Source organism: Lycium ferocissimum, unplaced genomic scaffold, assembly GCF_029784015.1.
Source record: "Lycium ferocissimum isolate CSIRO_LF1 unplaced genomic scaffold, AGI_CSIRO_Lferr_CH_V1 ctg3738, whole genome shotgun sequence".
Classification (NCBI taxonomy): domain Eukaryota; kingdom Viridiplantae; phylum Streptophyta; class Magnoliopsida; order Solanales; family Solanaceae; genus Lycium; species Lycium ferocissimum.
Genome location: NW_026725477.1, coordinates 43,562 through 60,449, shown reverse-complemented (window position 1 = coordinate 60,449; position 16,888 = coordinate 43,562). Strand labels below are relative to the sequence as shown.

Genomic DNA, 16,888 nt, shown 5'->3' with positions numbered 1-16,888 from the left:
CCGAAAACACGCCGGGTGTTTACGTCTTTTACCAATACCCATAAAGGCGCAATTATCATTTTTAAAAAAATCTTTATCGAAGCAAAGCTTAACTTACCCGTTCAAAATTACAATAAAATTTAAAATTGCCTTTCTAACACCTAAAAGCTCTATTTGTTAAAAGTCCCTCAAAAGGGGTTAAATGAGTTCAACGATACCCATACTAAAATATTAAATGAAATCGGATAAAAAATCTACCAAAAAGTCAAACTCGAGTTCCGGATAAAAATCATAATTGTTATACAATTTCTGGTTACCCATTCTCCCACTGGTTCAAATCCACAGTCAACTCTTAAATCTATATACGGATTGACCTTCAATTTAATGAATTATACTCTCTTAAATTAGGGCAAGAATATATTCCCCAATTTCAAACCCAGATCTTCATGAAATAAGCATCAAAATCAATGGGTATTCGATGAAATAACTTAAATCCAAGTTAGAAACACATACACAATAATTGACAATGATCTTTCACCTTTGAATCGCGCAAAAACCGAGTCTCCAACTCCCAAAAGTATTGAAATAACACAACAACCCCGACTGAATCATATATAGAATCATCTCATTATAAGGATAAATGAAAATTTTAAAGTTAATATATTTTTAAGTATGACAATATAACATTCATTTAGAATAAGTTAAAAAGGAAAGCACAGCATATAAATTACTCGGAGAATATTCTAACACAAAAATTAAGTGCAATTCTTACATTTGAATTGGCAGAACTTCAATTAAGAGAGAATAGAATTGGTTGGTGAAGGAAAACGCGCCTGTTAGAAAATGCTAAATACATGAGCTAAGAATGAAGTAGAAACTCATTTGCACCACTCCTAATGGCCTTATCCTCACTATCCCCTCCGAAGCATGTTGCTACTCAGTCCACATATTCCATTCCAAAACTTTACTACTCTCATTCCACTACGTTGTCTTTCCCTGCTATCCAAAATCCTCATAATATCACCACTTCTCCTCTAAATCAAAAATGGCGGACACATGTTTCTTTCTTCCCTGCTTTTTTCAACAAGACCAAAGACGCTACACCCATTAAACAAGAGCTTCTTGAGGCCATTGCACCTCTTGATCGTGGTGCTGAAGCCAGTCCTGAAGACCAGGAAATAATTGATCAGGTTTGCTTAATTACTTGGTCCAAAAAGATTTGTACATTTATATATTCCGGAACTATTTGATTTTGACATTTCCATTTTGTTCTTACTTACATGCTAATGGTACTATATTTGAGGCATATATTTTGGCCTCTACTGTCACTTTAACACTCCAACTCACAAAATGATCTTCTAGACACCTTAACTTGTCTCCATTGTGTCAATTGAGCACTTCAACTTATAAAAATGATCATCTAGACACATCCAAAATTTATTAATAGCACGTACTTTCTGGGTTCCACGAAACAGTGAGGACGAATTGAGGTGTCCAATGTGCGTCTAAAGAGCTGATTCCCTGTGTTTGAAACACATGTTAGTTGGTAATACAAGAGAGTCGGAAAATGGAAATAAGAATTGTTTATTTTCCAATTATTTCTTCAATTAAGAAAGTGTTTATCTACTCCCTCCGTCCTAATTTAAGTGTCTTAGTTTGATTAGGTACGGAGTTTAAGAAATAAAGAGAGACTTTAAATCTTGTGGTTCTAAATTGGGACGGAGGAGTATGTATTATGCCTATAACTTATGTACCAAATGTAAGAAAGTTGGAGCAGAGGTAGTAAAAGTTCTCGCTATATAGGCACTTATTGAATTACGGATATTGTTCAGTTTAGTATACTACTTATAGAGTTTATTCTTTCACAATTAGTTCTACACTAGATGAGTTACATTCTATCCAATAATGATCACTATAGGAAGTGTTCCATCAGCTCGGCCAAAAAGGGTTGCTCTTGGGTAGTTCAGATTCATCATTCACTTGTTATTGCAGGGATAAATATTCTATGCCATGAGCTGATTGTAATACCATGTTTTTCTTATCTATGTCCAGACTTGCTCAATGTCTATAAGTTCCGGAATTTAAGAGTCAGGTTAGCAAAGATGATCCGTATAATTGAATTATCTAGTTGGTTTTTATCTTCTAATCTTACGTATTATGCTTATATTAGAATTCTGAGATATTGTACACATCATGTTTAATATAGTCTGTCAAACTTTCCTTAACAATGTTATTTGATTAGATCGCTGGCAAACTTGAAGTTTGTAATCCAACAAAGGAGCCCCTCAAGTCAAGTCTTCTGAATGGAAAATGGGAACTTATATACACTACATCGAAGTCAATTTTACAGACTCAGGTGAAAACTAGAACCACCAGTAAATGCTTTATTGAATGTCATGAAAATTCTGCCTGTAGGTCCTTTCAAGCAACTGTATACCTTATTTAAATGCCAACAAGCTGGGTAGATTGTTGAGTTTGTGAATGTCACCATCCACTTTACCTGAACTGTGATGGCACCCATCAAACCCGATACTGGGCAAGCCAAAAACAATTCAAACATCTCGAAATTCAAATCCAACGATAATAGAGTAATAACATGCATAAAAGAACAATAAAGGATGATACATTGCTGAGTCAAATCAACATAACCCTAAATTTAGTATGGAATTAGTTCTCTCTTCTGTTTTACTGTACAAGGCAGTCAATTTAGTGAAGATAAAGATTTCCTCATTTAATTGGTATGTGATTGCATGCTTAAATGCTAAGAAAGGCCAGGTAAATCAAGAGGACAAGGTAACAAGTGCTTAGCACTTTCTAGTTCCCATATCTCATTTCTCTTTTAGAGGTTAGGAGAAATCAGCTACTGTATGATCAAGTATCTAGTATCGTGTTGATGTTAGCCTTCTTGTTCTTTCTAACAGTTATATAAATGGTGGCACTCATATCTTAATTTTGAACAGAGACCCAAGATATTGAGATCTAGAGTAAACTACCAAGCAATAAATGTAGATACACTTCGGGCTCAGAATATGGAAGGATGGCCGTTCTTCAACCAGGTATCTGATTTGGAATCAACTTTTTTGTTACCCAACAATGTTAAGTTGACTGAAGCTTCTGAGGCTTTTTGAAATTCATTGTGAAACTCCCTTATTTGCTAGTAATCATGGAATTACTCTATATTTATGAGCTTGCAACTTCGAAACTATAAATTGTCTTCAGTATCCTTCGCCTTCATTGGATTGTTGTTTCTACGAAATGGCCTATTAAATGACCAGGGCCAGGAACTTGCAGTTTCTTTTTCTGCTCCTTGCTTTTTGTCTTTCAACCAAACGTTAAACTAAGATTCCTGGTTGAATTATGGGGAAACTGGAAAGAATTGCTTGGATTTCCTTTTGTAATTCAGACAATGATAGTTTAAGTTTGATTTGCCAGTGAAGTTTGGTGAGAGAACAAACCTAATAGGGAGGTAACTTTTGAGTTTGAGCTGCCATTCCTGATATTTCAGGAGTTCTAATTGAATTATCCTAGATCCTTATTAACTAGAGAATGAAAATTCTCCGGAAAGAAGGCTTTAGAGGAGAAAAAAGGTTAAGAGTTAATACTATGTGAATGCAATATTGGTATTAAAAACATAGTGAAAAGCAAAAAGAAGATGAGGGGAGTAATAGTCTAGAGAACCCATCTACTGTTCCTTCAAACAACCTACACTAAATGTTTTCTCATGCTTTAAGAGATTTGGAAAGCTTCAAACCACTAATTTTACCATAAAATCAAATTATACAGCTAATTCTTTATAGATTGCAATGCAGAAGAAACTTTTTATCAATAACGTATAGTTCTATTTAATGTACTAGCTACTCTGCTGTTTCCAGTTAGTTTGATTGTTATAGGTTGATGCTTAAGCATTTGCCTTTTAATGCCAAATTCTGCACCCCCCCCCCCCCCACCCCCACACACAACCAAAAGAAACTAACAAAAATGAAAAATTTGACCACATCAAATTAAGGCTTCGCGGAACCAAAATCATTGCGTAGATTTACTATATCAATTAGGTTCAGGAAAGGAAATGTCACCTTTAGTTACCTGAGTTGTCTATTTAATGAGCCAGTTTTTTGTCTAGTGAGTGCAGAATTTGTCCAGTTATATCACACTTAACTAAGTTTCACTTGTTAGGAGTTACACTTAAACATAAGGCACTTTAGATTACTTTTTCTCCAGCTGTGTTACCTGTGACTGGTGTTAGGTGGAAAAACTAATTTTCACTATTTCTTACCCTACATCGTGTTTCTCTGATCTTACCTAATTTGTGGATTGGTTTAGTTTGTAAAATATGAAGAGGAACAGTATACAACAGAATTTCCTATGACTGTTGTTTCCCAATTGTAGGCATTTGATCATTCATTGATATGCTTTAGAAAAAATTAACCAGAATAATAGCCTTTTGTTAAATTACTGAGACATCACAAACCTAATCTGTAGATGTCACAACTCGTTGGTACTGAGCGCTCCTTCTGCCCAAGCATGACAGTTTTATTTTATGATTAGATTTGATCTGTTAAGGTGACCCTATATATGTCGTTATATTTTAACTACTGTTGAATTTCTTCAGTATAACTTCTCCACATTATCGCCTCTTGAATTATCTTTGTTAAATTTTTGTACTGATTTTGTTAAGCATCTTTTGTATCAACTTTACTGATTAACATATTTTCAATTCCCTAGCACAATAAAATGGTAACAGAAGTAAATAAAGGCTTAGTTATGCCAAGTCCAATTTTATCAGGATTACATTTGCGTATGAGCCGAATATAAACAAAAAAGGTTAATAAGTCAAAGGACAAAAGAGTAATTCTTGTAAATTTTGATTGTACAGTTCCAAAGTGTTAGCATATCGTGTTCTGTATAAGTATCAGGTGAATCCAAAGTTCAGTAGAAAGTTAGCCTTTTATAGTAATCATCGTCAACCCCCTCCCTCTTTCCTGCCTAAGGTTTAAGAAAGCCCTTCATGTCAAGGCTACTCAACCTTTGTCCAATTGAAAACGATAACACAATGCATAGGTCACTGTATGTTCTAACAAGTGGATAAAAATGGTATATTTCTTTACACGTTTCCTCCATACAAGAGAGAAAGCATAGTAGTTAACTAGAAAGTAAATGCAAAAGTTAAATCATTGTTGGCCAAGCATAATTTACATATATCTTGCCATTTATTTCTGTCTACAGTAGCATCTTTCCATATTTTACCACTTACTTATTCAATCAATGTGCTGAAGGTTACTGCAGATTTGACCCCTCTGAATTCAAGAAAGGTGGCAGTGAAGTTTGATTATTTCAAAATTGCTGGGCTAGTATGTTTCACATCCTTTACTCATCACTTTCCTGCAAAGGAGTTACTTTTGCTTGTAATGCATTTTAGACACTTTTCTATTCCAAATACAAAAAAGAATGAGCTGCTAATGTAACTTCATGATAGTTATGTATCGGCCTTTTTTTCATCTTTTTTCTAACATGTAGTTTTCATCTCGTCGTTGTTGGCTGACAGATACCTATTAAAGCTCCTGGAAGAGCTCAAGGTGAGCTTGAAATGACTTACTTGGATGAAGAATTGAGGTGAGTTTATGTATTATATTGTAATTCATGTATTCTTGAGTCTTTAGAAGCTGAGGCTTAATTTATTAACATGATCTGTTTATACTTCATAAATAAATGTATGCAAAAGCTCAGATCACGTGCCTACAACCCGTTTCCTGAATTGGCATTGCATCACTGTTGATTTACAAATTTCCTTTAGGGGAGATCCATTCACTCTATGACCTGAAACTGAATTGATTCTTCCCTATGGGCCATATTGTTACAATCCAGGGAAAACCACACCCCCAAAACTAGCCCAAAAGCAAGCTATGAACCCCACATCAGCACATAGTAGTACTGATGTGGGACTGGACTATAACACATATAGTAGAATTACCAATTCATTCAGAGTCTATTACTTGTATGTGGAACATAACATTTAGGATGATTGACATAGAATATTTTTGATAGAAAGAACTTAGAGATCCAAGATAGAAACAATAAAATTAAGAATGTGCGGAAGCTTAAAAGAAATAACAAGAACGAAAAAAGATGAGACAAGTAAAAATAGACGAACTCAAAGTGGATCAAGAAATTCAAGAAAGAATCTAGAACTTCAAGGTAACCTAAACTCTCAAATTGATTCCTAACATGTTGAAGAGTTCCACATTAGCTAAAAAGGGACAGGTGGTCTCTTTATATGGCTTGGGCAATACTCACTTCTAGAGCTAGTTTTTGGGTTGAGTTAGGCATCTATTTCCTTAACAAGGTATCGGAGCAGGACCCATCTCATTTATGGTTTCCTGATGTTGGTCCACCATATTATATTGCCCACGCTCCGGATGTCCTGGCTAGATGTGCTAAGGGGTGTTGAAGAGTCCCACATCAGATAAAAAAGGGATGGGTAGTCTCTTTATACGGCTTGGTCAATCCTCACCTCTAGAGCTAGATGTTGGGGTTGAATTAGACCCAAGATTTATTTCCTTAATATAGCAACAACCACTAGCCTAGATTAATCGCCTTTGATAGAGAATTAACCAAGAAAATATGTTATGGAACTCGACCCCTCTTAGAGTAACTAAGAGCAACCCTAAGCTTAAACTTAACGCCTTTATTGAATACCTAAAAGTAATCTAGAATTTTGAAGGAGTTAAACTTTGATGCGATGTGGGATTACGGCTAAGAAGGAAGATAAAAAGCTATACTATGCTAGATACCAATATTTTCATTCTGGTGAATAAGACCGATTAGGCGTATTTATCCTCGCCACTTAGCTAGAGGACAAAGCTCACGCCCCGAACCATGGCACGGGCGTAACACGGCACTCGGTGCTCGATCGTACCGCATGTGACCGAGCGAACTATATGGTTTTCTCGAATCATCATGAGGCATACGAGCGAAAATATAATATTAAACACGATGGGCTTTAAGAAAACATACGACGTAATATTAATTATTAAATACTTTTTTAAAAAAAAAAGCGCGGATAATACCATAACTGTGCCAAAATGGCTAATCGACTCTGAAAGTCCAACATGACCCAACTGACTTGTCTAGTCTATGAAACCTCTAGCATGAGTCTGAACATAAAACGTACTTGCTGGGACAAGGCCCCCAGCATACCTTTAATGCATCAATGACATAAAGTAAACAACTGACTAAACCCCGAAGAGAATGGGGCTCACCCAAAAGCTGATACGAGAGCTGTCCTACTGAGCAGGTGTGTCGTCCTGTAAGTCAGTACCTGCATCGTGAAATGCAGGCCCCCAAGGCAATAAACGGGGACGTCAGTACTTTGAATGTACTAGTATGTAAACACATGAGAGAAGTAGCAGGCACATGATATATAAACATGAGATTGAAACTGAAACTGAATACTGAAACTGAACATAAACATGAGTACTGTAAGCATGAAATAATCTGTAATACCGACATGAACCACCACGGGGAGAAACGTGGAGTCTGATCTCGGCCCGATCAGCTAAGCCATCTCGTACCTTGCCGGGGCACGAGACATGAACATGATATGAATGGATCCAAAATCCCTCAATGGGGAAAATATGAAGGAATCGTCCTAACTGGGCGGAGCGATCCTTATCCTACGTTGGCATACGTAGTTTCAGGCTATCTGAGCCTTCTCGGTATTAATACAACTCCCGAACATGAAAATAACTGAAGACATGATTTCTGAGTCTTGACGTGAACATGGGTACATGAAAACATGACAATAAATGCATATATGCGAGCTTTTCATGGAAATAAGCAAAATATCTCATAGCTTGTGTTATAGAACCCATGAGATGCAAGTTATGGGTTTTCATAGATTACGGACTGGGTCTCAATCACCAAAACAGTAAATTAAGACTAATCAAACGGAATTGTAACTGACCATATAATATACATCGTGGTTCAAGTGTCTAGGGTTTATCATGAATATACCTAGAATCCTAAAACTTGGTGTGTAGTCATGGAATACTGAAACATGGGGAAGAACAAGGATGTTCCCACACGTGGATAGCGCATACATACCTTGACTTCGCTTTCGAGCGTATCACAATGTCCTTCAATCCCTTCGACTTTAATTTATAGCAAAACAGTCATAGGGATTCTATATTAGCAACAATATCCGTGCTTTGATCATCTAAGCATTTTATCAAACACTTGGTGGGCATGAGCTCCACAACCTTCATTAATGGTGTTTTCTTCACCCAATCCCCATTCTATTACTTCTAGCCGATTCTACAATCTCAATTAGGTGTAATTAACATCATTCTCCATCACCCATATAATTATAACAATCTCAAGTCAACAATCCAAAACCCTACTATAGTTCGTATAATTCTCTTTACTAAACTCATTTACTATTCTCCCAAGAACTCATCAATTCACTATTATGAATTATTAGAGTGCGAAGCATTACCTTTTGACGTTCAATCCTCTTGAATTTGGGTTCTAGGGTTTCCACCTCCAACAATAATGTTCCAATCACAACTCTATGGATTAGAAGGGTTTACTTAAGTTAGAAAGGGATTAGGGACTTGAATTCAATCTAGAATCATGATAAAACTTACCTTGGAGGGTTCTTGAGGCTTGGGACTTGTTCCCTCTGACTTTAGGGTGATTTTTCGTGACTAGAGATGTTAGGGAAATAAACCCCAAGCTTAAATATAACTTAAAACGCGAAATCCAACTTTTGACCCGAAATCGACCTGTTTCGCAATGGGTCCGCGATGCGGGTGAATCGCGCAACATTCTGCAGGTAACTACTCAGAGTTGCGCGATCAGCCAGCGAAGCGGGGCCATCGCACTCGCTCTCACGCGCCCTCACGCGCCCCGAGAAGCGGTGTGTGTCGGTTTGTGCGCGGTGTTCGGTAAAATAGGCATAACTTCTTGTACATAGCTCTGTTCAAGGCCCATAATATACCGTTGAAAGCTATTTCAAAAGAACTTTCATGTTTTAAGTTTCCTCAAATTCCCAACGGATTTTCACGAAATTCGACTGGAAGACGTACGTATCAAAAACTTAACCGATTCTATAGACTTTTAAACGCCTTACTATTAGCTATATTGAGACGATCATATCTCCTCGCTCCATCTACGATCGTCCGGTCCTTATATCGTTAGAAAATTTTTTATGTACTACAACTTTCATTGAGGGTACTTTCCCAAATTCCCAACTAATCAAAGAGTTATCACTGCCCGAAGTAGGCCTATCAACCCCTTTCGCAAAACGTTCAACGATAGAGTTTTTTTTTCACTAGAACTCTAATGATATGAGTCTAACCTTAGTTCTTTGATACGGGGTGTAACAAAAGCTGTATAACTAACTCTTGGGGACCTAAAAGCAAATAACAAAAGTAATATGGTAAGACTAGATCTAACTGTGTATTCCAGAAAGTGGACCCCTATTAATTCTACCTTTAACTAAAATAACTACCAAGTACAAAGCATACACTAGCCTTGTACAATCCTTAAGCAACTCTCCTTTAATTCGTATCAATCCTTCCCCATAAGAGCTTCCTTGTCCTCGAGGAATAAAAGAAAGTGAACCCGATCGCCAAGGCTTGGTAATCTTCCCCGTGGCTTTACATCGTAATCGCTCCCATTGTACCTTCACTTGTGTGATTGCCTTGTTACCCTTGGATCATTCTTCTCTCAAGAATCTTGTTGGGTTTAGAGCGATGGGAAGGACTAGGAGAGAGAGCGGTGAGGGGAGAGATAGTGCTTGGTACTTGGTGGCGGTTTAAGTTGTGAGACATGGAAGCGTAGGGTGCAAAAGCAACCGTGTCTTTAGTAGGACAACTTATAGGCTACAACTCCTATTTTCTCCGAAGGACTTGATAGGGGCCGTAGTACGTAAGCGTATAATTTAGTAAATCAGCCCGGACATTGTAACTTGTCTATATGGTCAATTTTCAAATACACCCAATCTCCTTCTTGGAATTTCCCCGTCGGGATCTATGCTTGTTGGCTTGCCCTCCATTCTTTGTTGTGCTCTCTTCAAAATGATACCGCAACAACCGAAATTTGAATTCTCTAGTAATCAAGCTCCTATCAACTTCTTCACAGCGTACCCCGCATACATAAGGCGGTGCGAAAGGAGGTGGCTAACCATAAAGGGCTTCATATGGGGTAGTTTGAATAGCCGTGGAAAGTGGTGTTGTACCACCACTCGACGACTAAGTAAGAAAACCGAGTCACCTTGAGAGTCGAACAAAAGCACCTCAAATAAGTCTCTAGACATCATTTTACCACTTTGGCCGGCCAGATTGGGGTGGTAAGCGCTGATGTGTTAAGAGTGACACCCATATTCCAAACAGCTCCTGCCACATTTTGCTAGTGAATATAGTGTCTCCGTCACTTACAATGTCTTCTAGCATACCATGGAGTTTGTAAATGTTCTCCAAGAATAATTTGGCCACCTCGGTACCGTTGAATAAGGATGTGATAAACCTACAAAATGAGCATATTTGGTTAGTCCGTCCACTACCACCCAAATGACGAGCTTTTCACTTTTGACTTAGGAAGTCCTTCTAGCGAAGTCCATGCTTATGCTTCCCAAGCAAATTCGGGAATTTTCAAGGGTTGTATTAATCCTGGATATGGAGCATTGTCATACTTATGCCTTTGACAAGTGTCATATTCCTTCACATGCTTCGCACATCTTCTCTTAACTAACTTTCCGAGAACGAGGAAGATAGCTTCCGAATGTGTGGTCTATTCCACAAAGGTGACCTACACCGTGAATTGTGCCACAACTACATAATTTCCTTTCTCGCTGATTGCTCGTCGGCCTATAACCGGCTTCCTATTTTTTCTAAGTCGTTCATGAATGAAAGTGTATCCATTGCCTTCATACTTCCCTGTTTTGATACCGATTATCAATTCTTTTAACTCGGGGTCTAAATCCCAACTTTTCATAATCAATTCCAACAAATCGATTTTGATTGTAGAAAGGGCCATAGCGACCTAACTCTACTAATGGCATTCTAGATAGTGCATCGATTGCTTTGTTTTCCTTCCCTTTCTTGTATTCTATGCGTAAATCATCTTGCATAAGTTTAGTAATCCACTTCGGTTGAGTACCCATGCAACTTTTGTTCTAGAAGGAATTTGAGTGCCTTTTGATCAATTTTGACAACAAAAGTTCTTCCGAGTTAAATATTGAGCCCATTTGCCAATCACATCACCAATGCTAGCGATTCTTTGTCATAAACGTGACAATTGATGTTGAGTTGAGAGTCCCTTGCTAAGATAGGCAACGGAGTTGCCACTTTTTGCATTAATACGCTCCAACCCCCATATTGCAAGCATAAGTCTCTACCACAAATGTCACTTGTAAAATCGGGGGAAGAATCAAGATCACTTTGTTGTGAGTGCCACGTTCGGCCTTGTCAAAAGCTTCATTGGCTTTCTGATTCCATTCAAACCCATCCTTCTTTAACTGTGATGGTTAGGGTTTGCTTGCGACCCCATACCCCTTAATGAATCTTCGTAATACCAGTCACCCAAGGAACCCTCTCAATGCTTAATTGAGGTTGGTTTCGCCATTTCCGCACGACTTCAATTTTCTTTGGATCGGTTGCTACACCTTCGCCGAGATATAGTGCCCTAAATATTCTGCTCTTGATGCAGCAAATACACATTTGCTCTTTTTACCTAAGAGTTGGTTGTGTATTATCAATTCAAAGGTGATTTTTAAATGAACTAAAAGTTCCTCCAAGCTTTTACTATATATTAGGATATCATCAAAGAAAACTAAAATAAATTTTCTAAGATGATTCTGAAATATGTGATTCATGAGACTTTGAAAGCTTGATGGGGCATTAGTTAACCCCGAAGGGCATCACCAAATATTCATAGTGCCCAGTGTGTCTTGAAAGCGCTTTAGGGATATCGGCGGTGTCATTCTAATCCGATGATAACCGACTCTCAAGTCTATTTTTGAATATACCTTAGACCCCCAAGTTCATCCAAGAGTTCCTCTAAGATTGGAATTGGGGAATTTGTCCTTCAAAGTCACCTTGTTGAGAGCTCTATAATCCACACACATCTCCATGATCCATCCTTCTTTCCCACCAACACCACAGGTGAAGCATAAGTGGCTAGAACTATATTGAATTATACCTTGAGATAACATTTCCCGCACCATTTCTTGACAAATCCTTTTGAATTGGAGAATACCCGTATAGCCTTGCATTTACGGGAGTAACTCCATCCAAGAATGGGATATGATGATCAAACACACCCCTAGATGGGGGTAATGTCTTAGGTTCCCCAAAAAATCCCTTGATATTCTGTCAAGAGCTCTTTCACTTCTACCGGCTCAAGGGTTCCTTCTCACTTTTTAGTTCCACCTGCACTTCTCACCTTAACCATAAAGAATTGAGAAGTGATCACATTCATTTTGCTAATGGCCTTGGGTTCTCAAGTTTTAAACTTGGGTTGAATGCCATGTGTGGGTCAACATTTTTCCCCGATATTCAAATTCCATCTCCAACTTCCGAAGTCAATCTAATATCCTCTAAGGGATACAGCCATTGGACCCCAAGTACCATATCACTTTTTCCTATTGGGATTCAATAAATCCCCTCTCCCCTTGCATTAGCCTTTGAAGCCCTTGCACTGTGGTTGGGATTTCTCTGAGGTTTAATTTGAATCACTTCACATTTTAGTCTTACTGCCGCACTTTCATCAATGAAGTTGTGTGTTGATCCGAATCAATGAAGACTTCTATGGACTTTGTTCACTGAATCCCTTCACCTCAAAGTTCGTATCCAAATACTATTTAGGGCACTCGTAATGATATAGCACAACTTTCCATGGTTTCCTTCAATACTTCCCCTGTCTCTTCCTCCAATTGCAATTCTTCTCCAATAACCTCCTCTTCAAATTGTTCTTCAATATTTTCCGGTTCTAAAGAGAACAATTGCCTCTTAGCATTTTTACATTTATGCCCCGAGGAAAAAAATTCTCATCATTTAAAAACACAATCCTTTAGCCCTTTTTTCATCCATCTCTGTTGGAGTCAAATTCCTTCTCTTAGAGCTGTCCATCCTAGCGATGTGAGTGCGGCATTCCCGTATCCACCGTGTTTCCCTTATAGGCGTATTAGAACCAGTTCCACCTACATTTCGGGTGAATTTGGCCGAGTTCCAGCATAACTCTTCATGGCCTTGCTTTGGGCGGCAAAGTTAGATTCATGCAATCTTGCTAGGTAGTATGCTTGAGGCAAATTGCAAGGATTGCCTATCCTCACAAGCATCACTAAGTTCGAGTTTGAGATTGTTCAAAAAAAATACGATAGCATGATCAGCGTAGATAGATTAATTCTAGTCATCACACTCGTCAAATGCCGCCGATAATCTTTAGCGATTCCGTGTGTTTGACTCTCATTCGGTCATAGGGTCTGAATACTCAGCCCCGAATCTATCACCAAGGCACATAAATATTCTTCCCAAGTTGGAAGGGGCAAATGAGATCTGCTTCTCATATATCCCTGATGTCATTGCAAAGCATCCCCATCAAAGTGTACGGCTACCAACTTCAATCTCTCGGGTTCAAGGTTATCTCTTCTGCGAGAAAAATTGTTCCACCTTGTATAACCAAGTCCTTAAATCAGCACCATTAAATTTTGGGAACTCAATCTTTGTATATTTGGTAAAGGATGGGATCGGTAAGGTCATATTGTTGTTGCTTGTGGGTTTGTTGGTTCGAAATTATAATTAGGACTTTGGTTTTGGAATGGTGGTGAACATAGGGGTTTTGCACATAAGGGTTTTGATGATATAAGGGTGGTGGGATATGAGTAGTTGGAGCTCCATATACATTATAGTACGGTTACTTGGTGCGGAAGTAACTTGCACGGTCCTTACACCAAATGGAGAAGGGTGATAAGAGGGAAATTGAGTGGGTTGATATTGTGAAGCTTGGGAGTTTGAATTGAAATTAATTGGGGGAATTTGGTTTAACAGACTCGGGTTCAGGTGAGATTGGGGAAAGGAATGCTGGAATGTAGGGGTTTGAAGGTTTTGGGAAGGGTTTATAGGTTGTGAGGTCACTCTGAGCAAACATGGATGAAGATTGTGGACCGTGTTAGGTTAATTGGACTATTAACGGTTGCTAATGACGAGTGTTTGTGATTGAATATTGCTATGCGAGACTTGTGATTGAAGATTACACGCTCCATTACCCAATCGAGAATTAGGGATTTGTATTGAAGTTTCCCCGATTCGCGGGGGAGTGTCCGAAGGTGAGTACGGCTCCTCCTCCTCCGACAACGCGATACCCTTATCTCTTTCAAATCGCCTTTCACCATTGACAACCTCTCATATTTGTTGCATAGCTAATTCTGTTCCCTTCTCGTTCGTTCTTGCCTTTCTTCCAACCGTGTTTGCCTACTCGAAAATTCACCATATCTGCTAAAATTTTTTTTGAGCAAACCCATCATCTCCGAATTAGAAGCCATTGTTCCACGAGCCAAATCGTTGCTCCGATACCACCGATGCAACAGAAGAATTACAGCTAAGAAGGAAGATAAAAACTATACTATGCTAGAGATACCAATATTTTCATTCCTGGTGAATAAGACTGATTACATTATTTATCCTTGCCACTTAGCTAGAGGATAAAACTGTATAACTAACTTTTAGGGACTGAAAAGCAAATAACAAAAGTAATATGGTAAAGACTAGGGATCTAACTGTGTATTCCAGAGTGGACCCCTATTAATTCTACTTTTAACTAAAATAACTACCAAGTACAAGCATACACTAGCCTTGGTACAATCCTGTTAAGCAACTCTCCTTTAATTCGTATCAAACTTACCACCTTTAAGTTAAGTCTTGAAGATTGAATAATCAATGCAAGAGTAGCCACAATAAGAATGCAAGGAAAAGTCCTCTAAATTCGACTGATAGTAATGTAATTAAATATAACAATAGACGCCTCAATATATAGGGTGAAGTGGGCGTGTAACACTCTCCCCAAAAGGGTGAAGTAGGCGCGTAACACCTCAACAGAACCTACTGTCTCCCGGGATCAAATTTTGATCATCAAAGAAGAGAAAGTGATAATGTAACCCAAAAAAAAAAAAAAAAAAAAAAAAAAAAAAAAAAAAACCTTACTGGCTATTCACGAGTCAGTTTGGGCAAATACTATGAGTGATTTGGGCTAGTAGAAATAAAGAGGTTTAGTTGGATTGCGTCCAAACTTAACCATTATTAATGTATCTTACGTCCAACTCATTAAATTCTGGACCGGTTTTATGGATTAAATGAGCTTGGTCTGATTTTGCCACCCCTACTATTCCTGTAGAATTCTAATTCTTTATCCTATTTTTGACAGGGTATCAAGAGGTGATCTTGGCAACTTATTCATTTTGAAAATGGTTGATCCTTCTTACAAGGTCCCTACTTGAGCTTGTATCAACTTTTTCTCCTCTGGGAAGAGTTATTTATTAGTGTCACATCTTATATATATCATGCTAAGTTTGTGCAGATTATTCGAAAGTTTTTTCTCCACTTCAAATCTATACAAAGTTTTATCAAAGTGAGTAATTTCAAACTTGTATACATGCAAATTTATCACAGTTTCTTGTCATAATCTGCCGGAGTTAGGCTTGTGTACGACAGTACATTTATCTTCTCTTCATGTACTTAAAAGTTTTTTGTGTGAGCACTTATATTTTTATCCTACTTTGTTGACTTGTATTGGTTGGGTTGTATCTGTAGGAAGTCGAGGAAGAAACAGATTTTGGAGGGCAAACTGTAAAATTGTATTTCCACTATAATATACACCTTTATTTACACAGGTAGGGAAAGCTCAAACATGTTTACCTACCTAACTATACATGTTGCTATCATCAAGTGGCTCAGCTGAAAACAAACTAACAAAAATAACTAAACAAATAGGCTTAATACATAGGTAGCCCCTTAAACTTGTCAGGAATTATGGATTTAGACACTCGAACTAAGTCATGTTCCTATTGAACACCTCTAACTCCTAATAAAGTGCTTCAATTAGACACTTTCGGTTTAAATTTTAGAAACTTGTTACGTGTGTTTTCATTCGTCTATTAGGTAATTAGATAATTAAGTTAACCACATAAAATATTTCATCTCCTTTAATTATACGCATTCGCCTCAATAAGCCGTAAAACTCCATGCATTTTTTACTTGAGGTTGATGCGTATAATTAAAGTAGATCGCATATTTTATGTAATTAACTTAACAACTAATAGATGAATGAAAACACGCAAAAAAAAATTCTCAAAATTTGAATCGAAAGTGTCTAAAAAAAATACTTTATTAGGAATTGAGGTGTTCAATTGAAACAAGGCTTAGTTTGAGTGTATAAATGGAATATTCTGGCAAGTTTAAGGGGCGGCTATGTGTTAAGCCAAACAAATATATATTCCACATGCACTCCATAGCACGTGTTGGAATCTTCTATATCCAACAATGGGTCATAGTTTGTACATCCAGGATCAATTCCAGGCATGTCCGAGAGCTTCTTCAGTTTATGTCTCATGGTTCATTTTGTCAACTATATGTCGCAACTTCTTTTCCTTTAACTTTTTCTATCTTCTCTTGTTCTGAGTGTCAACACAGCTCCCTCAAGTTGGAGGGGATAGAAGATTTGCTAACTGAAAAGTAAAAGGGTCAAAATAAAGGGAGATTAAGTCGGAAAGACACTCCCCGATTTGGATAACATGAATTTGAATTGAAAATCAGTTTTTTGGTTGTGACTTGTGAGTGCTCCAAAATGTTTGCACCATTTTCTCTCCTCTATAGTTATCCCAACTTTTAAAATAATTAAAATCCAATAAATTTCTGCA

The 16,888-nt window shown here is 37.7% G+C and overlaps 1 protein-coding gene across 2 annotated transcripts; it reads left to right on the top strand.

Moving 5' to 3' along the window:
- Positions 1-783: 783 nt before the first annotated feature.
- Positions 784-15,766, top strand: LOC132044148 (probable plastid-lipid-associated protein 4, chloroplastic). Of its 2 annotated transcripts, XM_059434643.1 has the most exons (6): positions 788-1,169; positions 2,222-2,335; positions 2,940-3,035; positions 5,253-5,327; positions 5,522-5,589; positions 15,397-15,766. In XM_059434643.1, the coding sequence occupies exons 1-6, from the start codon at positions 876-878 to the stop codon at positions 15,467-15,469; spliced, it is 720 nt and encodes a 239-aa protein (XP_059290626.1). In that variant the 5' UTR covers positions 788-875; the 3' UTR covers positions 15,470-15,766. The 2 variants fall into 2 exon arrangements, with proteins under 2 accessions (XP_059290627.1, XP_059290626.1); XM_059434644.1 differs by lacking the exon at positions 5,253-5,327 and having other exon boundaries at positions 784-1,169.
- The last annotated feature ends 1,122 nt before the right edge of the window (positions 15,767-16,888 follow it).